General features: G+C 45.6%; 1 protein-coding gene across 4 annotated transcripts in view; it reads left to right on the forward strand.

The window, feature by feature from the left end:
• Positions 1-2863: 2863 nt before the first annotated feature.
• The window catches only part of CENPU (centromere protein U), a 34732-nt gene continuing 12078 nt past the window's right edge, over positions 2864-25517 (forward strand). Inside the window, exons 1-7 of one of the 4 annotated variants that reach the window (XM_055081363.1) lie at positions 2864-3084; positions 9852-9900; positions 11648-11765; positions 16506-16611; positions 20832-20892; positions 21343-21576; positions 25074-25140. In XM_055081363.1, coding sequence (XP_054937338.1) covers positions 3053-3084; positions 9852-9900; positions 11648-11765; positions 16506-16611; positions 20832-20892; positions 21343-21576; positions 25074-25140 — 667 coding nt within the window. In that variant the 5' untranslated portion in view covers positions 2864-3052. Of the gene's footprint in view, positions 3085-6173; positions 6223-9851; positions 9901-11647; positions 11766-16505; positions 16612-20831; positions 20893-21342; positions 21577-25073; positions 25141-25517 lie in introns of all 4 variants that reach the window. The other 3 variants (XM_007102845.4, XM_024117353.3, XM_055081364.1) reach the window with 3 other exon arrangements.

Below are 25517 nucleotides of genomic sequence, written 5' to 3' on the forward strand. Positions count from 1 at the left end.
TGTATTTGTATTATAAAAGCAGCAGTTTTTTTTTTTTCATTTCCCAAACATGAACGTATATTACATAACTTAACGACCCGCCTCGTAGGTCCTGCGGCCCCTCTGAGCTTCCCCGCGCTGCTCCGGGTTCCCCCGAGGCTCCAGACCCACTGGCTCCACTCCTGTGTTTTCTGCCCCCATCCACCCCGTCCTGAGCACTGTCCCTACTTCTTCACAGCCCCAGTGGCACGTCCTATTAGTTCTAGCTCTCTGGGACCCTAATACAGGTAGGCATGTCACGAAAGCTGGTCCAGTTAGAGTAAATCTCAGGCCTTTTTCTGGAGAAGGAGCGCTGGGACATAGCTGCTCTCTTTCTCTGAAGGGTGGAATTCCGACGGGAGACTTGGAAGAGCCGCCAGGTGCAGGCTCTGGGCCAGAATCCTTAGGTCTTGCGCAGCCGCAGTCACTTCCTTCCTGTGGGGCTGCTCCTTCGTTTCCCCATATGCGAAGTGGGATTCTGGCGCCCACCACAGAGGGTTATTGAGAGGGTTAAATGCTTTCATTATACTAAACACTTGGAACGATGCCTGGATCATAGTAAATGCTCAGTAAGTCCAGGCAATGATGCTGCGGATGGGGATGATGATGGCAGGACCCAGGCTGAGGAAGAAGCTGAGGTACAAGAAGAGCAAGGAAATGAGTTCAGAGCCCTGATGGCTTCTCCAACCTCTAGATCCAATTGAGCTTGACAGCCATCCTACCGCTGGACTTTTCAGTGACACGAGCTCATAAATTCCTTTATCATTTAAACCTACTTGGGTTGAGATTTTATTTCCCTCCAGGGTGCTGAACCTCTTGTCGTAACAGAAAGACAAGAAGCACAAGCACAAAAGGTTTGACTGTAACCCCTTTCCTGGGAAATGGAGCTATATTTCCACACTCGTACGGGTGACAACTTTCAGTGATTCCAGGAAGCCTATTTCTGTGCATCAGTGGGGAACTATCTTCAAATCCTCACAGGTGACTTACTCTTCTGTGGCAATTGCCCAAATGATTCCTGGATGGGGTGAACAGGTATTTCACTGAAGAGGAATCAGGAAGGACCTATAAACAAGGAAGAGATGATCAACTTAAGGGAAATGCAAATCAAAAACACAATAGGATACCATTTCAACTTGCTAGTCAGGGAAAAATATTTAAGTCTTGAAAATTCTAAGTATCGACAAGTATGTGGAGCCAAGAGGACTTTTACACGCTGCTGATGGGGCTATAAATTGCACAGTCTGTAAAACGGCGTGGGGGCTTCCCTGGTGGCGCAGTGGTTGAGAGTCTGCCTGCCAATGCAGGGGACACGGGTTCGAGCCCCTACTGAGCCTGCGCGTCTGGAGCCTGTGCTCCGCAACAAGAGAGGCCACGATAGTGAGAGGCCCGCGCACCGTGATGAAGAGTGGCCCCCGCTCACTGCAACTAGAGAAAGCCCTCGCACAGAAATGAAGACCCAACACAGACAAAAATAAATAATAATTTTTAAAAAAAACCAAAAAAACGGTGTGTATAACTTGGCATTCTCATATAAAGCTGAAAATGTCTTTATCCCATGAGGCAGTAATAGTACTACTGAGTCTATCCTTGTCTCTTAGATATGTGCCCTGCAAGACACTTACAGGAATGTTTAGCATGGCATTGTTGCTAACAGCAAAATGACTGAAAACAACTGATGTTTCCATACATGGGAGAATGGATTAATAAAATGTGGTGTATTTACTTAATGCATTCCAAAGACAGTGAAAATGAACGAATGACAGCTACATGCATCAATGTGGATAAAACCTAAAAATCATGGCTTTGAGGAAGAAACAGCACTTCCAAAATACATACCAAATATCATTTATATAAAGTTTTTAAACATACAATAATTAATACATCATTTAGGGATATATCAAGGTAGAAAAACATGGGAATGAGAAACACAAAATCAGAAGAGTGGTTATCCGTGGAAGGAATGTCTGTTATTACTTTCCTAACCCAGTGGTGAGCACATAGATGCTCCTTTTTATCTTTACATTATATATGTTATATTCTCTAGTACGCATGAAATATAATAATTTTTATTGTGGTAAACTGTACATGACATAAAGTTCAGCATTTTAACCATTTTTAACTGTACAACTTGGTGTACAGTTACTTATGTAATTCACACTGTTGTGCAACCATCCACCATTAACCACCTACAACTTTTTCATCATCCCAAGCTGTGCTTTTGGCTGTCACATCCAAGAAATCAGTCCAGGCGTTGGTGGTATAGTGGTTAGCATAGCTGCCTTCCAAGAAATCATTGCCAAGTCCAATGTCGTGAAGCTTTTGCCCTATGTTTTCTTCTTCTAAGAGTTTTAGCTCTTACAATTAGGTGTTTGATCCATTTTAAGTTCATTTTTATTTATGGTGTGATAAAGGTCCAACATCATTCTTTTGCAGGATAGTACATTTTTTAACACAAAGCAAAGAATCAGAGAATATTAAAAGGGACCCTCCCCATTTACGAATGAAGAAACTGGGGTAGAAATAAAATAATAAGCCAAGCTCACACCACTGCTTCAGGGAAGCAGCGGGGTAAAACTCAAGGCCTATTTCCAATGCACTACACTAGACAACTGCGCACGCGCCTAAGCACCCAGCGCGCCCCGCCCTGGGTTTGCATCCGCCCCTCGCGGGAAAGCACCCTCCGACTTTCCGGCACTGGCTCCTCCCTTTCCTCGCCCCCTGGGGCGGGCCCTGGCGGCTCAGGAGCGCGGAAAATGTGCGCGGCGGACGTGGGGTGAGGGAAAACCCGGGAAATCTTTGGCGTCTCGTGGACCCGTCAGGGACTGCTTGTAAGGCGTAAACTCCAGCTCCGCTTTCGCGCCGTACCAGGCCGAGTTTTCTCTCGCGCTCTAGGACGGGGAGGAGCCCTGGCCCAGTAGGAAGCAAGCGGGGGGGCGTGCCCGCGTGCTCGGCCCGGATTGGCCGCTGGGAGCAGCGCGGGATTTGGCGGGAGCTTCGGGAGCTGCGCCGGCGCAGTGAGCGGTGGGCTGAGATGGCCCCGCCGAGGCAAGTTCGGGGCACGGGGTAAGTGCTGCGGCCTCTCGGAGCGCCGGGTTGGCGGTTCGCTTTATCTTCCTTCTCCGCCGGGCTTCGGCCTCTCGGAGCTGTTCGTGCTCCCTCGCTCTGCCACTGTGCAACTTGTCCTACTGACTAAACTCTCAGGGCCTTGTTTTCCCCGTCGGTAAAATGGGAATAATAATATCCCCACCTTGGAAGGATTACAGTGAGGTTTAAAGGAGTCGGTTTAAAACCGTGGCCGGCGGGGAGGGGAGAACGTTGGCTAGTGTCAGCATTACTTTGTGTGGGTGAGTGTAGCCTAAAATAGACTCCAAATATTTTGAAACAAACTACCCAACAAATAACTTAATGAGTGCCTACTACTTGTCAGACATTACGTTCTAGTGACGCTTACACTCTGGCTGGTAGTCAGTATTCTTATTTTAAAGACCCTGCTTGTTTTTGTAACACAAACCACAGACTGTAAAGCTGAACTAAATCTCCCGCCGCGGGAGCCCAAGCTGCCGCTTGTTATTCTTAAAGAGGGCCTCCAGCCGGGATGAGTCAAGCATTTTTTTTTTTAATCAAAAAGGGCATGCATTTTAAAATAGTTTACAAAACTGCGCTCTAAAATGTTATTCTTCATGGACCCAAGGGCACGTGTCTCGCTGGCGGTGTCTGGAGTGCATCCAAGGCCCTGTGTGGTCCTGGCTGGAGGGGCGTCGGCGTGCTTCGCGCTCCGGCTGGTACTCAAGGCCTTAGGAGTTCCACCTGGGCCGTGGGAAGGCGGTCTGGAGAAGGTGCATTTGTAGATGCGGGTGAGGGTGCAGGCAGCCAAACAGCATAGGGGACAGGCTGGAGCAGGACGAAGCAGGGCAGTTGAGTAAACCGAGACTAGGCTCCCGTGGCCAGTGGGGAGGAGGATTGGGAAAGAGTAAGGGGCCTGAAACTCAGCTGACAAGAGTGAAACTTTATCTGATAGGCCAGTGGGGTTTTTTTCTTTCTCCCTCCCCACCCCCACACGTATACATGTACATATAACATTTTTGCCTTTGAGACGCCTGAAATCTGTTTATCCCTCCCCCTAAAACGCACTAATGCGCATACACCAAAATTTTTTACGTATGTTATCACCGAGGTTTCCATCTTTTGGGAGCCTCACCTTGCTCCTAGCCTAAGGTGAGGAGGAAACTTGACCACTTTTTTGAGCACAGACAAGGCAAGAAAGGGTGGAAAGAGTGGGTTAAGAAGTTATGTGATCTGGTTTCTCGTCCTATCACTTGGCTGTGTGACCGGCTGTGTGACCACTGATGTCACTTAACTTTTCTGAACCCCAGAATCATAATTTAGGCCGTAAAACTAGTATCTGCTCTACCTTCTTTTTTGGGTCTGAGAATCAAATAGAGCAGTGGTTTTCAAATGTGGTTCCACCGGGAACTTGTTGGACGTGCAGACTCTCAGCGGCCACCCCAGGTTTCCTGAATCAGCAGCTTTGGAGTTGGGGCCAAGCCGTCTTGTTTTAACCAGCCCTCCAGGTGATTCTGATACCTGAGGATTGCGAACCACTGCTCTAACAGTTTTCCAACTTTTTTTTTTTTTTTACTGTAATTCACAGTAATGATGTTTTACAGCACAATGGGTACGCAAACATGCACGTACGCACACACATAATAAAACCTAGGGTTTAAGAAATCTTTTTTTTTTTTTTTTTTTTTGCTGTACGCGGGCCTCTCACTGCTGTGGCCTCTCCCGTCGCGGAGCACAGGCTCCGGACGCGCAGGCTCAGCGGCCATGGCTCACGGGCCCAGCCGCTCCGCGGCATGTGGGGTCTTCCCAGACCGGGGCACGAACCCGTGTTCCCTGTATCGGCAGGCGGGCTCTCAACCACTGTGCCACCAGGGAAGCCCAAGAAATCTTACGTTTTATATTCTCTTGTATTTATTTTTTTTTAATGCTGGGGGAAAACCTTAAAGGACATGATGGGGCAGTTGATGAAACTTGGATATGGACTGTAGAATGATGTCAGTGTTAAATTTCCTGATTCGGAAGTTGTACTGTGACTACACAAGGTAACGCCCTCTTAGGAAAGACACACTTCAGTGTCCCCAGTTTACCATACACAGACACACAGGAAGCAGGTGAGACAAAATGTAAACAGTTGGTGAAGCAGGTAAAGGGTATACAGAAGGTTCTTAGAGTATTCTCAACTTTTCTCTAAGTTTGAAATTATATCAAATAAAGAAATACTTGTTCCACAAAGAAATACTCGTTCAGACACTAAACGGACTTTGCTCTCCGCTACCGGGTGTCTGCAGGGCACTTTTGAAAGTCAGGGCCTGTGCGTGGTGGTGTAGGGCATCCCCCCAGCCCTGGCACCATGCCTGGACCACAGAGGATACTCAAAGCATAGTCCCTGGCGGGATTATTTCCTGCCTCTCAGGTTTCCACTTTTTCTTCTGGTCACTATTGTCATATCTTGTTTACTTTAGGCTCCGTTGAAGGTACGCAACTTTTATCCTTTTATCCTAATGCCCACCGGAGGGAGCCTGAAGGGCGGAAAGAGGGCAGCTCTGGGTTTGAACTGATGCAGATGTTAACGCAGGCTTCCCTCCATCCTGGCCGCGTGTGGCTTTGGGCAGATACACATCTGGAACGTGGGATTCACTTCTACCTTGCGGACTGTTTCAGAGCTAAATGAGAAAATGTGTGTAAGAGAGCCAGGCACGGATGGAACGGGGGTCCAGTGCTTGAGAAAGAGAGGTACCTCTCTTGCTCATTTCTGCAGAACACCAGCCGTTGCTGTTGATCGCGACTTCAGGGACAAGGGTGACAACAGCATTGCGAGTTTTCTGTGTCCCTGAGGGCAGAGCTGTGCTATTTATACGTGGGTGTTATGAGTTGACCTATAAAAAATTTAATTCAACGTGTGAGATATGGGTTCTACTGTCTAAAAGGATTTTGCCATTACCTGAATTTCATCATGTGCACATTGTTAGTGCAACTAACAAGGAATGTAATTTGGAAAGAAAATGCTTGGGTGAGGTGTAATTCTGGTGTTTCCCCAAGTTATTTTTAAGTATTTCCTGACTCTTGTGTGCGTGTTTTCTGTTTCCTAGTACGAGATATTCAAAGAACACTATAGGAAGAACACATTCCACGAAAGATGTAAGTTATCTTTTTTATAGTTTAATATAATTTTTCCTGTAATTGACAGTACAAAATAATGTTTTATAGGAGACTCAGAGTCTCGTAGACTTGGTAAGCTCAGTGTTTTCTTGTGGTGAAAAAGCATATTTCTTTTCCTCCTGCCCCTTTCCAGTATAACGGAGAAAATGGCCATTGTTAACATTTTGAATCTTTTTTTCTGGGCCTAGGCTGGTTTCATTTTCATTTGGATAATCGACATCGTTGAACAATTGTACAACGTTCTGTATTTTGCTTTTGTTACTTATGGCCATTTCTCCATGTTGTTATAGTTTTCCACAGTTTATGATTTCATAATATTCCATTTAGTTTCACATTCACAGGGTATTTTTACTTCAGGGTGGAGTCTTAGAAGTAAATGTCTGTGAAAGGCAGGTGCGTTTGTTTAACCCCCTGGCTAGCTCACTTCACAGTATTTTCCAGCGGCTTGTCCAGTTGGCCTTGGAAATTCACATGAATAACCTCTGATCGTGCCTGCTTGGGGGTGCCCGGGCGTCGGGAGTTCTCCCTGCTCTGTGCCCTTCCCCTGGTTTTCTCTTTTGCAGGGTCTCTCCCCTCTGCTCCCCTAACCCCCTCCCCGTTTGGAGGGGGCCCTTCTCCTCTCGGGAAGGGTTTCTTCAGCTTTCCGGTCCTCTTCCCTCGTCGGGAAGGCGGCTGCCTTACACAGGCCCATTTGCTTGGGGAGGATGGAGGATGTCAGCTCCTCTTTGGCGTTCGTTCTACCCCCACACACTCCGTGAATAGTTTTTCCCTGAGGGTCTGTGAGTGGTAGTTTCTGTTTTGTCTCTCAGTTTTATTCCATCTCCTGTATAACTTCCAGAATTTCTTCATATTTTCCTGTCTGTTAATGGCAGCCCTCCACATTTTCGAGAGCTACTGTGGATGTTTCTCTCATTTTCTGTATGTTGTCTTTCATTGAGATTTGAGGGGCAGTCTTCCTGGGGCTTATTAGTATATTGCACTGTAAACCCTCGTCTCTCTCCTGCAATCAGGAGTTTTTAACCTCTGTGTTCAGGAACTTTCATGGGCATGTTTCTGGGGAGAGGCCCACACGGGCTCAGGAGTTGGCAGGCTGTGGCCTGTGGGCCGGATCCAGCCTGCCTGCTGGTTTTGTAAAGCCCTGCGAGCTAAGGGTGGTTTTTATATTTTTAAATGACTGAAGTAAAATCAAAAGAAGAGTGTCTCGTGCCATGTGAAAATATGAAAGTCAAATTTCAGTATCCACACACAAAGCTTGACCGCAGCCCAGCCGTGCTTTTTCTTTCTGCGTTGCCACTGTCTGCTTTCACGCTGCGACGGCTGCGCTGCGTAGTGGCACCAGTCCCCACGGCCCGCAAAGGCTAATATACGGGTGACCCTTGAACTGGGAGGGTCCACTTCTACCCGGATTATTTTCAGTAGTAGGTTCTACACTATCCGCAGTTGAAACCGCAGATGTGGAACCCCGGATCGGGAGGGCCGACCGCGAAGTCACATGGGGGTTTTCGGCTGCGCGGAGGGTGGGCGCTGTGCTTACCCCCTGATCCTTCATAGAAAAGCTTCCCAACCCCTGCCTTCTGTTTATCCCTCCCCCTAAAACGCACTAATGCGCATACACCAAAATTTTTTACGTATGTTATCACCGAGGTTTCCATCTTTTGGGAGCCTCACCTTGCTCCTAGCCTAAGGTGAGGAGGAAACTTGACCACTTTTTTGAGCACAGACAAGGCAAGAAAGGGTGGAAAGAGTGGGTTAAGAAGTTATGTGATCTGGTTTCTCGTCCTATCACTTGGCTGTGTGACCACTGATGTCACTTAACTTTTCTGAACCCCAGAATCATAATTTAGGCCGTAAAACTAGTATCTGCTCTACCTTCTTTTTTGGGTCTGAGAATCAAATAGAGCAGTGGTTTTCAAATGTGGTTCCACCGGGAACTTGTTGGACGTGCAGACTCTCAGCGGCCACCCCAGGTTTCCTGAATCAGCAGCTTTGGAGTTGGGGCCAAGCCGTCTTGTTTTAACCAGCCCTCCAGGTGATTCTGATACCTGAGGATTGCGAACCACTGCTCTAACAGTTTTCCAACTTTTTTTTTTTTTTTACTGTAATTCACAGTAATGATGTTTTACAGCACAATGGGTACGCAAACATGCACGTACGCACACACATAATAAAACCTAGGGTTTAAGAAATCTTTTTTTTTTTTTTTTTTTGCTGTACGCGGGCCTCTCACTGCTGTGGCCTCTCCCGTCGCGGAGCACAGGCTCCGGACGCGCAGACTCAGCGGCCACGGCTCACGGGCCCAGCCGCTCCGCGGCATGTGGGGTCTTCCCGGGCCGGGGCACGAACCCGTGTTCCCTGTATCGGCAGGCGGGCTCTCAACCACTGTGCCACCAGGGAAGCCCAAGAAATCTTACGTTTTATATTCTCTTGTATTTATTTTTTTTTAATGCTGGGGGAAAACCTTAAAGGACATGATGGGGCAGTTGATGAAACTTGGATATGGACTGTAGAATGATGTCAGTGTTAAATTTCCTGATTCGGAAGTTGTACTGTGACTACACAAGGTAACGCCCTCTTAGGAAAGACACACTTCAGTGTCCCCAGTTTACCATACACAGACACACAGGAAGCAGGTGAGACAAAATGTAAACAGTTGGTGAAGCAGGTAAAGGGTATACAGAAGGTTCTTAGAGTATTCTCAACTTTTCTCTAAGTTTGAAATTATATCAAATAAAGAAATACTTGTTCCACAAAGAAATACTCGTTCAGACACTAAACGGACTTTGCTCTCCGCTACCGGGTGTCTGCAGGGCACTTTTGAAAGTCAGGGCCTGTGCGTGGTGGTGTAGGGCATCCCCCCAGCCCTGGCACCATGCCTGGACCACAGAGGATACTCAAAGCATAGTCCCTGGCGGGATTATTTCCTGCCTCTCAGGTTTCCACTTTTTCTTCTGGTCACTATTGTCATATCTTGTTTACTTTAGGCTCCGTTGAAGGTACGCAACTTTTATCCTTTTATCCTAATGCCCACCGGAGGGAGCCTGAAGGGCGGAAAGAGGGCAGCTCTGGGTTTGAACTGATGCAGATGTTAACGCAGGCTTCCCTCCATCCTGGCCGCGTGTGGCTTTGGGCAGATACACATCTGGAACGTGGGATTCACTTCTACCTTGCGGACTGTTTCAGAGCTAAATGAGAAAATGTGTGTAAGAGAGCCAGGCACGGATGGAACGGGGGTCCAGTGCTTGAGAAAGAGAGGTACCTCTCTTGCTCATTTCTGCAGAACACCAGCCGTTGCTGTTGATCGCGACTTCAGGGACAAGGGTGACAACAGCATTGCGAGTTTTCTGTGTCCCTGAGGGCAGAGCTGTGCTATTTATACGTAGGTGTTATGAGTTGACCTATAAAAAATTTAATTCAACGTGTGAGATATGGGTTCTACTGTCTAAAAGGATTTTGCCATTACCTGAATTTCATCATGTGCACATTGTTAGTGCAACTAACAAGGAATGTAATTTGGAAAGAAAATGCTTGGGTGAGGTGTAATTCTGGTGTTTCCCCAAGTTATTTTTAAGTATTTCCTGACTCTTGTGTGCGTGTTTTCTGTTTCCTAGTACGAGATATTCAAAGAACACTATAGGAAGAACACATTCCACGAAAGATGTAAGTTATCTTTTTTATAGTTTAATATAATTTTTCCTGTAATTGACAGTACAAAATAATGTTTTATAGGAGACTCAGAGTCTCGTAGACTTGGTAAGCTCAGTGTTTTCTTGTGGTGAAAAACCATATTTCTTTTCCTCCTGCCCCTTTCCAGTATAACGGAGAAAATGGCCATTGTTAACATTTTGAATCTTTTTTTCTGGGCCTAGGCTGGTTTCATTTTCATTTGGATAATCGACATCGTTGAACAATTGTACAGCGTTCTGTATTTTGCTTTTGTTACTTATGGCCATTTCTCCATGTTGTTATAGTTTTCCACAGTTTATGATTTCATAATATTCCATTTAGTTTCACATTCACAGGGTATTTTTACTTCAGGGTGGAGTCTTAGAAGTAAATGTCTGTGAAAGGCAGGTGCGTTTGTTTAACCCCCTGGCTAGCTCACTTCACAGTATTTTCCAGCGGCTTGTCCAGTTGGCCTTGGAAATTCACATGAATAACCTCTGATCGTGCCTGCTTGGGGGTGCCCGGGCGTCGGGAGTTCTCCCTGCTCTGTGCCCTTCCCCTGGTTTTCTCTTTTGCAGGGTCTCTCCCCTCTGCTCCCCTAACCCCCTCCCCGTTTGGAGGGGGCCCTTCTCCTCTCGGGAAGGGTTTCTTCAGCTTTCCGGTCCTCTTCCCTCGTCGGGAAGGCGGCTGCCTTACACAGGCCCATTTGCTTGGGGAGGATGGAGGATGTCAGCTCCTCTTTGGCGTTCGTTCTACCCCCACACACTCCGTGAATAGTTTTTCCCTGAGGGTCTGTGAGTGGTAGTTTCTGTTTTGTCTCTCAGTTTTATTCCATCTCCTGTATAACTTCCAGAATTTCTTCATATTTTCCTGTCTGTTAATGGCAGCCCTCCACATTTTCGAGAGCTACTGTGGATGTTTCTCTCATTTTCTGTATGTTGTCTTTCATTGAGATTTGAGGGGCAGTCTTCCTGGGGCTTATTAGTATATTGCACTGTAAACCCTCGTCTCTCTCCTGCAATCAGGAGTTTTTAACCTCTGTGTTCAGGAACTTTCATGGGCATGTTTCTGGGGAGAGGCCCACACGGGCTCAGGAGTTGGCAGGCTGTGGCCTGTGGGCCGGATCCAGCCTGCCTGCTGGTTTTGTAAAGCCCTGCGAGCTAAGGGTGGTTTTTATATTTTTAAATGACTGAAGTAAAATCAAAAGAAGAGTGTCTCGTGCCATGTGAAAATATGAAAGTCAAATTTCAGTATCCACACACAAAGCTTGACCGCAGCCCAGCCGTGCTTTTTCTTTCTGCGTTGCCACTGTCTGCTTTCACGCTGCGACGGCTGCGCTGCTTAGTGGCACCAGTCCCCACGGCCCGCAAAGGCTAATATACGGGTGACCCTTGAACTGGGAGGGTCCACTTCTACCCGGATTATTTTCAGTAGTAGGTTCTACACTATCCGCAGTTGAAACCGCAGATGTGGAACCCCGGATCGGGAGGGCCGACCGCGAAGTCACACGGGGGTTTTCGGCTGCGCGGAGGGTGGGCGCTGTGCTTACCCCCGATCCTTCATAGAAAAGCTTCCCAACCCCTGCCTCAGATGATCAGAAGAGCCTCTGCTCCCCAAGAGTGTGAAGGCTCAACTTCTTAGGCAGCAGTGATAGCAGGAGGATCCTTGCCACGTAAATCAGCTTTGTAATGTTCTTTTTGGGAGGGCCAATTCAATGACTTTGAACTTTATTCACTTTTAGGAAGCTGGCCAAAAGCACAAGCCTACCGATGTATTTGATTTTCCTAATAATTCTGGGATCTCAAGCATCAGCAGGCTGGGTGAAAATGAGAAAGACGAAGAACCCTATGAAACCTTTGGTTAGTATTTTAAATCTTTATCCTAAAATCTCTAAAGTGGTTTAAGCAACAGTGTTTAGGCTAGTTACTAATAAAAATATAGAAATGCCTTCAAATACAAAAGCGAGGTTGTCTGCACATGAATACAATGTTCTGGGGAGTATTTGATAATTTGAATTAATTTTTCTCACTTCTAGGTACGTTGGAAATAAGAACTCTGTTAAGTGTTGTCAGAGTGGAGCTCTCCTAGTAGCATTTGTCAACAAGCCAGCCACACTAGGACACCTGTTGTAGACCTTTGTAACAAGAGGAATATAAAATATATTTCTCCCTTCATACCTCCAGCAGTCACTCGGTAAGGGGCTCTCCTTTAGGAAGGAGCAGAGGGACAAGTTTTCCTTTTCTTAAACACACTGAGGCCGAGGATGCTTCAGGAGAGCTTCACCGTGTTCTTGGAGTGATAGGAAGACAGGACTGGTCCCCGGCTGACCGGGGTATGTGAGTTGTCCAGACGGGACAGCTTCTGTCAGTGTGTCACTGGCCCCTCTAGAGGCCACAGATGATACAGAATGTGCCATGTGCGCCCCCATCTAGAACAGCAGTAATCAGACGTTTTTTGCCAGAATAAGTTTTAAGGGAATTTTGAAAACATATAACTTCTCACGTATTTTTAATTTGGCATCTACTATTTCTAGTCTCATTTTTGTTAATAAAAGAAAATATTGTACATTTTGTAAGGTGAAAAGTAATCATTACCGGAATACCCCTTTTATTATGACTTGATAAAATGTTTTAACTACTCATCTAAAAGAAATCATAATTTAAAAAATTGAGATGTGATTCACTTGCCATAAAATTCACCCTTTTAAAGTGTACAGTTCAATTCACTTTTAGTATAGTCACAAAATTGTACAACCATCACCATCTTCTATTCCAGAACGTTTGAATCACCCCAGAAAGAAGCTCGGTGCCCAGTAGTAACCATGCCTGTATTCCCCTCAGCCCCGGCAGCCGTGAATCTCCTTCCTGTCTCTGGATCTGTCTGTCCTGGGCGTTTCAATTCAGTAGAATCATAACACTATGTGTGTGCTCATATGTGACTTGCTTCTTTCATTTAGTGTAGTAGTTGCAAGGTTCGTCTACGTGGTAGTGTCAGTACTTCATTCCTAAAAATTTTTTTAGTTCGATAATCCATTGTGTGGATAGACCTCCTTCTTTTATCCATTCATCAGTTGACGTCCACGTGCATGGTCTCCGCTTCGCGGCCACCGTGAGCTGTGCTGCTGTGAACGTTCTCATGCCGGTTTTTTGTATGGACCTGTGTTTTCATTTCTCTTGGGAATGTAGTCGTCCCTCAGTATCCACGTGAGATTGGGTCCAGGACCCCCCGTGGATACCACGGCCCGAGGATGCTAAAGTCCCTTCTATAAAATGGCATAGTGGGGACTTCCCTGGTGGTCCAGTGCTTAAGACTCCACACTTCCGATGCAGGAGGTGCGGGTTTAATCCCTGGTCGGGGAACTAAGATCCCACATGGTGCGTGGTGTGGCCAGGAAAAAAACAAAAAACAAACGAAATGGCATAGTGTTTGCATGTAACCTGTGCACATCCCGTTCGCGATCAGTCATCTCTGGGTTACTTATAATACCTAATACGATAGAAATGCTATGTAAGTAGTTGCCTGTGTGCAGCAAATTCAGGTTTTGCTTTTTGGAACTCTGTATATTTTAAACAATATACATTCCTTAGAAAAAAAATTTTTTTCCCCAAATATTTTCAATCCATGGTTGGTTGAATCTGTGGATGCAGAACCCACGGATATGGAGGGCCAACTGTACACCTCGGTCATGTGGCGTTTTGAGGAAATGTTTACACGGCAGCTGTACCGCTTTGCGTTCCCACCAGCTATGTATGAGGGTTCCGGTTTCTCCACACCTTCATCAACTCTTGTTATTATCTGACTTTTTGATTCTAGCCGTCCTAATGGGTATGAAATGGTATCTCATTGTGTTTGTGTGGTAAAATATACATAACATAAAATTACCCATTTTAATCATTTTGAAGCGTCTGGTTCTGTGGCGTTAAGCGTGTACATCGTTGTGCGGCCGTCACCCCATCCGTCCCCAGGACTTTGTCCTTTCTTTCCCCTGAATGAAACTCTGCCCAATAGCCGACGGCACCTCGCTCCCCTCTCCCTCTTCTAGCTTTCTGTTTCTGTGAATTTGACCACTCGTGTGAGAGGAATCATACAATATTTGTACACTTGTATCCTTCTTCTCATGTAGCATTATGTCTTTAAAGTTCATCCACGTTGTAGCATGTGTCAGAACTCCCTTTTTAACAGTGTGGTGTATACATTTTACGTATAGACCACATTTTCTTTATCCAGTCACCTGTCAAGGGACACTTGGGTTGCTTCTGCCTTTTGACTGTTTTGAATAATGCAGCTATGAACATAGGTGTACAGGTATCTGTCCCAGTCCTGCTTTCCCTTCTTTTGTGTATATGCCCAGAAGTGGAATTGCTGGATCATATGATAATTCTGGGTTTAATTTTTTTGAGGAATTGCAGTTGCACCATTAGCAATGCACAAGGATTCCAGTTTCTCCACATCCTCACCATTACTTGTTCTCTGGGTTTTTTTGATGATAGCTATTCACGTGGATGTGCGGTAGTACCTCAGTGTGGTTTTGAGTTGGATTCCCCTAAGGACTAATGTTGCACATCTTTTCGGCGCGCTTATTGGCCATCTGTACGCAGGCACACCTTGGAGATACTGCGGGTTCAGTTCCAGACCACTGCAATAAAGCAAATATCGCAATAAAGCGAGTCACGAATTCTTGGGTTTCCAGCGCGTATAAAAGTTATGTTTACACTACACTGTAATCTGTTAAGTGTGCAATAGCATTGTGTGTAACAAAACAATATACATTCCTTAATTAAAAAGTACTTTATTGCTAATCATCATCTGACAACGCAGGGTTGCCACAAGCCTTCAATTCGTAAAAAATGCAGTGTCTGCAAAGCGCAATAAAGCAAAGTGCAGTAAAACGAGGTACGCCTGTATCTTCTTCAAAGAAGTGTCTGTTCACATCCTTTACTTGGGTTGAAATCAGGTTATTTATCTTTTTATTGTCGAGTGGTAAGAGTACAGCTTGTGTGACTGGTTACATATGGAGATTCAAAATTGGTCTAGTTTTCTTTTTTTCCCTTGTTCCCAGTAGTAAAGTAAACCCCTTTGCCTAGTTGAGGCCGATACAAAGTATATTACTGACTTTAAAATTGTGCAGTTGCTATGTTCATTATATAAGCAGCTGAAACGTTTAAATCTGAGAACGTTTAAATGTGTGCAGCACGCTAAAGCCTGAGTGTGAAGAGATGGGTGCTTGGCCCTTACCAGGCGCCCCTGCAGCCATTCGCTCCACGCTGCTGGCCTCCTCCTTCCCCCGCCACGAGCCTGGCCAGGGTGCCGAGGCCTCTCCTGTGACCCCCTCTTCCTCGGCAGGTAGGAGCATCCTCCCACCAAGGCCATGTGGTCTCCTCTCCTTTATCTCCGTTTCTCCATTATCTTCATTATCTCCTCTTTATCTTCATTCCAGTTAACTTTTTTTTTAATTTTAATTTTTTTTTTAGTTTTGGCTGCGTTGGTCTCTGTTGCTGTGCGCAGGCTTTCTCTAGTTGGTGCTACTCTGCGTTGCGGTGCACGGGCTTCTCATCGCAGTGGCTTCTCTTGTTGCGGAGCACGGGCTCTAGGCTGGCCTCCTCCTTCCCCCGCCACGAGCCTGGCCAGGGTGCCGAGGCCTCTCCTGTGACCCCCTCTTCCTCGGCAGGTAGGAGCATCCTCCCACCAAGGCCATGTGGTCTCCTCTCCTTTATCTCCGTTTCTCCATTATCTTCATTATCTCCTCTTTATCTTCATTCCAGTTAACTTTTTTTTTAATTTTAATTTTTTTTTTAGTTTTGGCTGCGTTGGTCTCTGTTGCTGTGCGCAGGCTTTCTCTAGTTGGTGCTACTCTGCGTTGCGGTGCACGGGCTTCTCATCGCAGTGGCTTCTCTTGTTGCGGAGCACGGGCTCTAGGCGCGTGGGCTTCAGTAGTTGGGCTTCAGTAGTTGTGGCTCGCAGGCTCAGTAGTCGTGGTGAACGGGCTTAGTTGCTCCGCGGCCTGTGGGATCTTCCCGGACCAGGGCTCGAACCCGTGTCCCCTGCATTGGCAGGCGGATTCTTGACCACTGCGCCACCAGGCAAGTCCCCATTCCCGTTAACTTTTTATGCTTAGCTCAAGGCTCTAGAGTAAAGGAGAGAGGAGGGGAAGTGCGGAAGGACTGGGGTCCCTCCCCAAAGGGCTAGTCGTCCACAGATGTCGAGTGTCCACCCTGCGCCAGGCGCTCTGTGGGGTAATGGAGTTGCAGGAGTGGGGCAAGCACTCCAGACCTCTGAGTTTATTGTTCATGCTGTGTCTCCCAGGTAGACGTGTGATGCTCCATCAGGTGAGGAAAGAATGTCAGACCTCCTGTTTATCTTTTAGCTCATTTAAAAGTTTCACAGTAAGGTTATAGCTTAACTATCCATGTATTTATTGGTGAAATGGTTTACATTTTTTCTGGTTGAGGTGTGAGATCATAAGTAGCATATGTAATTGGTTTTGATTTTGTTAGCCATTTAAACACAGGTTGCTTTATACTCCGATGTAAAGGAACAAACTTGAATACTGCTCAGACAGCCAGACTTCTGAATGCCCTTTTTAAAAAAATCTTTTGTAGACCCTCCTTTACACAGCACTGCTATATACGCTGATGAGGAAGACTTCTCCAAGCACTGTGGGTCATCTCTCCCCTCAAGTCCTCAAGGAAAAGGAGCAAAAAGAAGGTATGGGTGGATCTCAAGCAACTGTTTACTCATGGTCAATGGGATTTCTGAGATGTTCTTTAAGACAGAAGCTTATAAAACCAAAACTTTTTAAAGATCTTTTGAGCCAACTTATGTCTTCCCTCAAGAAGACTGGGACTTGAAAAGGCAGTTTTTCAGTAATTGACATTACTTATAATAACTGTAACTGACACCTGATTATCCTAGAAAACATACCAGTGAAGGTGGTTTAGCTTTGAGGTAAAACAAAGAAGGAGGGGAAAGGTTTTAGGAGCATAGAATTTTAGATGATTTTGAGAGGTCCCTTTAATTTACAAATATGCTTAATTGTCACAAAAGATACGTGTTAGTTCAGGGTGGAAATAGGGAAGAGAAGCTGATAATCCCAAAGGAAACGCGGTCTGTTGTAAATTCAGCTGCGTGGTCCCTAAGCTGCCGTGGTTTGAGTTTTCAGATTTATATGGAGGCCTGAGTCAGGAAAATCTGTAAAAATGACACCACAGAGGCAACTCGAGAGCACATATAATGAAGAACTCTTCAGTAGCTGTAGTACTAACTAAAAATTATTAGCTAGAGCAAATCCTTGACTTAAGGACCTCTGTTAGGTAATAGGTCAGTTCTAGTTACTGACTCTATTTTGAAAGTAACAAAACTGTATTTTTAAAACAAATATCCCACTTGGGCAGAAATCTAGATGAGGACGTCTTTCTGAGGTTCTCTGCACTGGGGAAACCTTATGGTACTTGGTTATTTGGGAGACTCCAGTTTTTCTATGAGATGTTATTGGAAATTGGTAACAAAAGCCAAATATTTGGAAAACCGCACAGTTCATTCTATTTATTTATTTTTTATTTATTTATTTTTTTGCGGTACGCGGGCCTCTCACCGCTGTGGCCTCTCCCGTTGCGGAGCACAGGCTCCGGACGCGCAGGCCCAGCGGCCATGGCTCACGGGCCCAGCCGCTCCGCGGCACGTGGGATCTTCCCGGACCGGGGCACGAACCCGCGTCCCCTGCATCCGCAGGCGGACTCTCAACCACTGCGCCACCAGGGAAGCCCACAGTTCATTTTAAATGGTGGTGAATGTAATTTTTCAAGAAGAATTTTTGAATAGGTGACACATTTACATAGTTTAAAAATATAAAAAGGTTAATAATAGTCTTTATGTCCTCTCCACCATTACCCAGCTCCTGCATCCACTTCTTCCTTCTCCCCCACTATTAATTTCTTATATGTCTTTTCACAGTTTCTTTGTGCACATCAAAGTCAGAATACAGAGTTTTAACCTTTTCCGAGAAGGCAGGCTGCCTTGCTGCCTGGCTTTTCCGCTCTCTGTATCTTGGAGGTCTTCCCTCATCAGCGCACACGGAGCTTCCTCGCTCTTCTCTTCACAGTCGCAGGTTTTCCATAGTTTGGATCTTCCACAGTCCATTTCCCCAGTCCTGGATCGACAGGCAGTTGGGCTGTTTCCAGTCTTCTGCTGTCACCAGCAGCGCTGTAGTCAGTAACCTGGCACGTATGCCGTTTCACACACGTGCCTGTATTTTTCACATATGTGCCTATATTTCTGTGGGATGTATTCATAAGGGAAATCCTCAGTCAAATGAAATATGTTAGCAATTTTCAGAGTTACTGCCACGTTCCCACCAGCGTGGTATCAGACTGGGAGTTTTGCCAGTGTGATATGCTGTCTCAGTCTAGTCCTAGTTTGTATTTTTCTCATGACTGAGTTAAATAGCATCTCTTACATGTTTTACAAGTCCTTGAATTTCTTTCTGCACACTCTTTATATCCTTTTTCCATTTTTCTAGTGTTGGTCATTTTCTTCTTGACTTCTGTGACTTCATTTAAACATGAGTGAAATTAATCCTATTTGTCATGGACAACTCCTGGCTTTCTGTCGTGTAAGTGGATTGAGATTGTGCCATTGAGTAGGAGAGGGCTACCTAGGAGATTGAGTACTCCTGTCACTGTGAGGCGACCGTGAACTTGGTGTGGAGATGTTAGAGAGACTGCTGTGTACTTGGGTCTGGCGCTCCCAGGAGGGGCTGAGCTGGCGTTCAGACGGAAGTGGTTTGGTACAGGAGGTGTAGGCACGGGTGAGCGCTCCCAGGGAGAGACGGTGGGCTGAGAGGAGGCGGGGACCTGGGACCACCCTGCAAGAAAAACTGCCATCTGTCCAGGTGGAGGAGCAGGCGCTTGCGAAGCAGAGAGAAGAGCAGTGGCCAGAGGGGAAGGAGGAAGCCAGGAGAGGGTTTGTTCTCGGGAGAGGTGGAGGAGTGAGTAAGCACGTGTCCTCGGGAGGGTCAGACGCCAGTCAGGGAAGGGCTGAACTCATGGGTTGGTTTAACAGTGGATGTCCTTGGTAATCTTGGTTTTGGTGGTGTGATACGTCCAGACAAAAACCTTTGTTGGGGTGGGTTAGACCGGGCTTATATATGGATACAGAAGGAAGTCTGGGCAGAAGGGATGCACGGGGAGGGGCGCGGGTGGGGAGAGAGGGAGGGAGGGGGAGCGCACGCCAGCGCCCCAGCGCCCCCAGGGACTCACGGCTGCGTCAGCAGCTCTTTGTTCCCAGATCTCCTCTCCTCTTCTGTGTCCGCCAGTCTGCTCTCACCCTCTCCTCTCCACCCTCCCCCTATTCCTCTCGTGGCTTTAACGACCCATAAGCCACGGACCCCAGGTCTCCCTCTTGCCCAGCCTCTCCCGAGGCCCCGGCTGTCCTGCACCTTGGCCACATTTCCCTGGATGCCTATAGGCACCTGGGGCTCGACAAAGCCGAAACCAAGCTCCATCATTCCTCCCTCGTCTGGTGTCAACAAGCTCCTTTGGTGTTCTCTAGCTTGATGGTCCTGCTGTCACCCAGTCACCCCACAGAGCTGTCTGGCAACCGTTCCTGGTACCTTCTGTTCTCCGACCGGTCTCCTTTGTTCTGGCCTGTGACTCCCTTGAGAATCTGCTTTCCTTCTCTCTGCACACCCTCCGGCTCCCCGTGGCCACGGCTCAGGCACCTGCTGCTGGTGCCTTTGTGCCATCACCCCCGCCAGCCCCCCTGCCGCTTCCAGTGCGTGTCTAGCATGGAGGCCTTAGCTCCCTCACCCCCAACCTATAGGCGTGGTATGGGGGCCCCCTGTGTCTGTCTGGCTCCTCGGGTAAGTAGACCCTGAGGCAGAGTGAGAATTGAAGAGATTTATTAGCAACATCAGGGAAAGTTACAGGTGGAAGAATCCGGATTGAGCAGAGATGGCCTCAGACTGCAGCGCAGCTCTCAGAGCTCTGGCCGACCCCAGGTGGTGGGCAGCTCTGAAGGGCAGGCCGGCAGCAGTGGCCGCCACGCGAGGGTCGCGCTGGCACGGCAGCCAAGCACAGGCAGGTCCGAGCAGGACGCCTCCGGCTGCCTCGGTGCCTCCCCGGTCCTAGCCCTTGGCTTCTTCCATAGTGTTAGCTTCTCTTTAGCAACACATTCGCTCTGTACTCTGGTTCCCGTACGTCGAACGGGCCAGGCTGCTTCACACCCCTGTGCTTTCATGTTTACTTTTCCTTCTTCCTTAAATCCCCTTCCCTTTGTTTCTTTGCCTGGAAAAGTGTTTTCAAAAGTCATCTCAAGTCTCACAACCATGATGTGTTTCCTGATTCCCCAGCCATTTATCCACATCTCCTCTGCACTCACTGTCTTTGGCCTTCCTGCTAGTCAGTGAACCCATTAAAGGAAGGCTCCTCATTTTTCAAGTAATTTTATTCCTTGTACTTGCATTTTGAGGTTGGTGTTAAATAAATGTTTGTTGTATTGAATTGAATGGAAAAAATGAAAGAACTCTCATCAGAAGTTTAGGGTTATTTTTTCCTTTTCAAAGGATGAAAGAAGGTATTCCCTTTTCTGTCCCCTGAGCATAGGCCTAGTGTCTGTGGATTAGTACAGATGATGGCCCGTACACCTGGGAGTGGTGACGGGGAGAAAAGAGCGGTTCTCAGACCGGACCATGAGGTACTGCACTTATGGGACACTTCCTTGCCTGCCAGCACTAAACTGATGTGGCCTGGGTGTGGGAAGGTGTGGGAGATGACCAGTAGATCTGGGAAGGTGGCAGGCCCACCCGTGACAGATGGGAAATCTCCTTATAAATCGAGCTTGTTTTTGTGTTGGAGGAGCAGCTTTTAGAAGACATATGTCAATAAAAATGAAATGTGTGCAAGATATTGATGGTTTGTTCTTTGGTACAGTTCGGACACTTCTGACGTTGAAGCCAGTGAAAATGAGTCTGTAAAAATTAGTGCCAAAAAGGTACGTAGGCGCGTTCTCCTATCTTAAATTGTAAGATATTTCATATCCATTTTAAGTTGGATGCAAATACAGAAAATGTTCTGTAGCAACATTTTTCATAAAGAGTATATAATGTTTTAGAAGATTTTTTAATAAAAATGAAATATTTTTATATCGGAAGTGTTTTTCATTACAGAGATCTCAAATCTCTGTGTACCTTGTCAGTTTTCATAGTGTTCGTGTAACGTGTTTAGATGGTGGTTTACAAAGGCAGAGTGATTTGCTGGGAGCGTCTGCTTGGAGCCCTTTAGTCAAGGTTTCTCATCCTATCTGCTAATCGTGTTACCATCTTCCTATTATGTTCAGTCTTGAAGTTTAGAGATAAGAAATGTGGACTTTATGGTTATCTAATGCAATAGGAATGATAAGCACCTGTACTTTCAAAACAGTAATGCTGTTTTCTTGACATAGCCAGGAAGAAAACTCAAGCCCATTAGTGATGAATCTGAAAGCACTGAAGAAAGTGATGTAAGAAGAAAAGTTAAACCAGCAGAGAACATAAGTACACAACGTGAAGCTGTTTCAGCGACAGCATCTTCAGAACCTTCAGAGAAGCCAGCTGAATCGGTCACGCTTAAAAAGGTGGGACCCCTTGGTGCCAAGCCCTCTGTTGAAAAAGAGACCCTGGAAACAGAAAGTCAACTGGTAGGAGAGTGTCTGCTATCCCCTTGAAGAGTAGAAAAGTTGATAGAAAATGTCTGGGAGGAAAACAAAGCATTTTCTTTTTTTCCTTCACTTCTTTTAAAAGATAAGTTTTACACTTTTCTTATTATAAAAATAAGTTTATTTTAGAAAATTTGGAAGGTATGGAAAGGCAGATAAAATCACCTATAATTCCATCACCCCAAAAATAAAATAACCACCACATTTTTTGGTCTATACTCTTCAGTTCTTTATTGAGCTCTTCTCACCCTAAGTGGAACCATATCCTTGTTATTAAGTATTCTACATACCATTTTAATAAATGCGTGACATTTCATTCATGAATGTGCCATAGTTTAATCTCTTACTAATGAGCAATTGTAATTTTTAAAATGTAAGTGCTTTGATGATTTTCTTTTCTAGCTAAATCTTTGTGCACATCCTTGATCATTTCCTTAGAAGAAATTGCTATCATAAGATTTCTGGGTCATATGTATTCTATTTTAAGATTCTTTTTTTTTTTTTTTTTTTTTTTTTTTTAATGTTTATTTATTTATTTACTGGCTGCATTGGGTCTTCGTTGCTGTGCGTGGGCTTTCTCCAGTTGCGGTGAGCGGGGGCTACTCTTCGTTGCAGTGCTCGGGCTTCTCACTGTGGTGGCCTCTCCCATTGCAGAGCACAGGCTCCAGGCACGCAGGCCTCAATAGTTATGGAGCGCAGGCCCAGTAGTTGTGGCTCGTGGGCTCCAGAGCACAGGCCCAGCAGTTGTGGCACACGGGCTCAGCTGCTCTGTGGCACGTGGGACCCTCCCGGACCAGGGCTCGAACCTGTGTCCCCTGCACTGGCAGGCAGACCCTCAACCACTGTGCCACCAGGGAAGTCCCTATTTTAAGATTCTTGACATACCAATATATAATATCTTTTAATCAAGCTTTTAATATGTCATAATATGCCGGCACCTTCATTTTGGCCCACTGAAATGGATTTCAGGCTTCTGAACTCCAGAACTGTGGGAGAAGAAATTTCTGTTGTTTTAAGCCACGAAGCTGTGGTCGTTTATTATAGCAGCCACAGGAAATAAAACATCACCCAGTGACTTTTCCTTTTTAGTAGCATGCTTCTGGGTTCTATTATTTCCTTTTTTTTTTTTTTCCCCCATAGTTTCTACTTCTTGGCTGAGATTCCCTATCTGCATAATCATTAAGACCATCATTTCCTTCTTTGGATATATTTATAACAGCTGCTTTAAGGTCTTTGTTTGCTAAGTCAGGTAGAGTCAGCCCTCTGTATCGGCAGGTTCCACATCCATAGATTCAAACCAACCGCTGATAGGAAATATTTGACAAAAAATTCCGTAAAGTTCCAAAAAAGCAAAAGTTGAATTTGCCAGGCAGCAGCAACTATTTTCATAGTATTTACATCATATTAGGTATTATAAGTAATCTAGAGATGATTTAAAGTTTATAGGAGGATGTATACAGGTTACATGCAAATACTACACCATTTTATAAAAGGACTTTGAACATCAGCGGATTTGGGTATCCATGGGGGATCTGGGAACCATCTTCCTTGGATACTGAGGGATGGCTGTATCTGGGCTGTCTCAGGTCAGCTTCTTTTGAGTACTTTTTCTGTCTTGGCTATAGGTTACATTTTTTGTATAACATTTTTAATCTGATACTTTTTGACTATTGCACATTGTCGATAGGTTGTTGAGATTCTGAGTTGTGTTTTCTTCTGAATGCTGACTTTCATTCTAACAGGTATCTTAATTATTGGCTGATCATCTTGAACTTCTGTAGTGTGGTTTATCCTTCGTTAGGGTCAACCTGTGGAAAGCCTAAGGTGTCTTCCAAGCGTCTCTAACTCAGTGGGACTCGACCTCTGTAATAGTTTTCAGTAGCTGCGTAACAGAATACCACAAATTTTGTGATTTCAAACAAGATACATTTATACGTCACAGTTTCTATAGGTCAGAAGCCCAGGCTCACCTTAGCTGGTCTCAGAGGCTGGAGTCAAGGTGCCAGCCAGGACTGAAATCTCATCTGAGGCCCAGGGTCCCCATCTAAGATCATGCAAGCTATTGGCAGAATTCTGATCCTTGCCGTTGTAGGCCTGAGGTTCTTGTTTTCTCTCTGGGTAAAGCTGGGTCACTCTCTGCCCTTAGGTCCTGGTCACATGGCCCTCTCACAACATGGCAGCTGACATCTTCAGAGCTAGCCAGAGAATCTCTCCAGTCTGCTGCAGTGGCCTTTTATGAAACATAACCTAATCAAGGGAGTGAACATCCCAGCATGTTCGCAGGAGCCACCCACACTCGGGTTGGGGGGGGGGGGGAACTGTCCAAGTCATTGGGGATCTCGCTTACCACACCCTCCCGTCTCTGTCTCCCTGGTGAATCTGGCCAGAGATGGGTTTTAGGCTTTGTTAGGGTGAGTCTAGGGTAGGCCTGACTCTAGAGCAGTGCTTCTCCACCCTCTTCCATTGCTGTCCTCTCTAAGAAGCCTTTTTAGACATTTTTTCTCCTAACCATCCCCCCGCAGTTAAATTTTTAATATCATAAATATACTGTGTATCTGTGTATATACTAGGTACTTCGGAGGGTCACAAACCACTGTACTATCTGAGAGTTTCTGGCCTGTCCCCTTGGGAACAGTTTCACCCTGTTTGATATTGCACGATCTAGGGTACCGTTCTTACCTCTAAGTTGTGGTCTCTCCCCTAGCTCCGCTGGATAGACAGCTGTTAACTAGTTGTTAATGAGGTCTCTGCATTTTCTCCATCTGATCTCCCCCAGAATTTCCTGTCTGTTATTACCTGTTATGTTCTTAATCCCACGATAGCCACGTCCCAGTGTACTCTCGGTAGCCTCATGTGCACGCGGAGTAGGCGGTCAGGGGCTGTCGGGGACCCGCACCCAGAGCTCTGCTCTTCTCCCTGAGCAGCTGACTGCAGGTCTCTGCCTCCCGCGAACCAGGGTTACCACCCTCTGCTGGGACTGGGCCTGCTGTGCTGCTGTCTCAGCTGTCCCCAGGCGTGCGGGAAGGCGGGCAGCCAGGGTCCACCTTCTGAGTCTCTCAGGCTTGTTTTGCCTGTGCTCCAGTGCCTGAATGAAGGTGCCACCCCGCTCCCCACTTTATGGCTGTTTATGGCAAGAGAGCTAGTTCAGAAGCTGTTACTTCCTCTTAGCTTGGAGCAGAAATTGAGCTGATTCCACACATTATTATCTTAAATAATAAAAGTTCAGTTTCCTCCAAGGCACCCACTGTTGCAAGCCAACTGAAAGTTTTAATTACTTTTTATTTTGAGGCGGTTTAATTTTTTTCAGCATTTCCTTATATTAATTTAGATAATTTATATAATTATTAACTTAGAACAAAATGAGAATTGTAGCTAAAATAGTGACAGTGTCTGATAATACTGTCTTAATTCTTGTTTTAAGAGAAACTCCTCTTAAATAAAAATCTTTGCTGTTTTTTTTTGTTTTTTGTTTTTTTAAGAAAACTCAGAAAAAGAAGATGTTTCGTGGCAAAAGGAAGAAACCAAGAAGTGAAGCCACAGACTTGGGTATACAATAGTGTTTTATATATACATAGTCAATCTTTCAAGAATTTCTTTTTTAAAAATATATTTCTTAATTTGATAAAGTAGTAAATTTAAGTATATAAAATTGTTACTTTAAAAAGTTAAAAATATGTGACTTTGGAGAAACTGATTTTCCCAACATCTATCATGAAAATTTTCAACATATGACAGAGGAGAAAGAATTTTACAATATATATTCATTACCCACTACCTAGATTTTACTGTCAAACTTTATTATACTTGCTTTAGCGCCTGTTCATTAATCTGTTTTAATTTTTCATAACATAATATATACTCTTTTCATACAACATAGTATACTCTTTTTTTTTTTTTTTTTTTTTTTTTCGCGGTACGCGGGC

This window comes from Physeter macrocephalus, chromosome 20 (assembly GCF_002837175.3).
Source record: "Physeter macrocephalus isolate SW-GA chromosome 20, ASM283717v5, whole genome shotgun sequence".
NCBI classification, from domain to species: Eukaryota; Metazoa; Chordata; class Mammalia; order Artiodactyla; family Physeteridae; genus Physeter; species Physeter macrocephalus.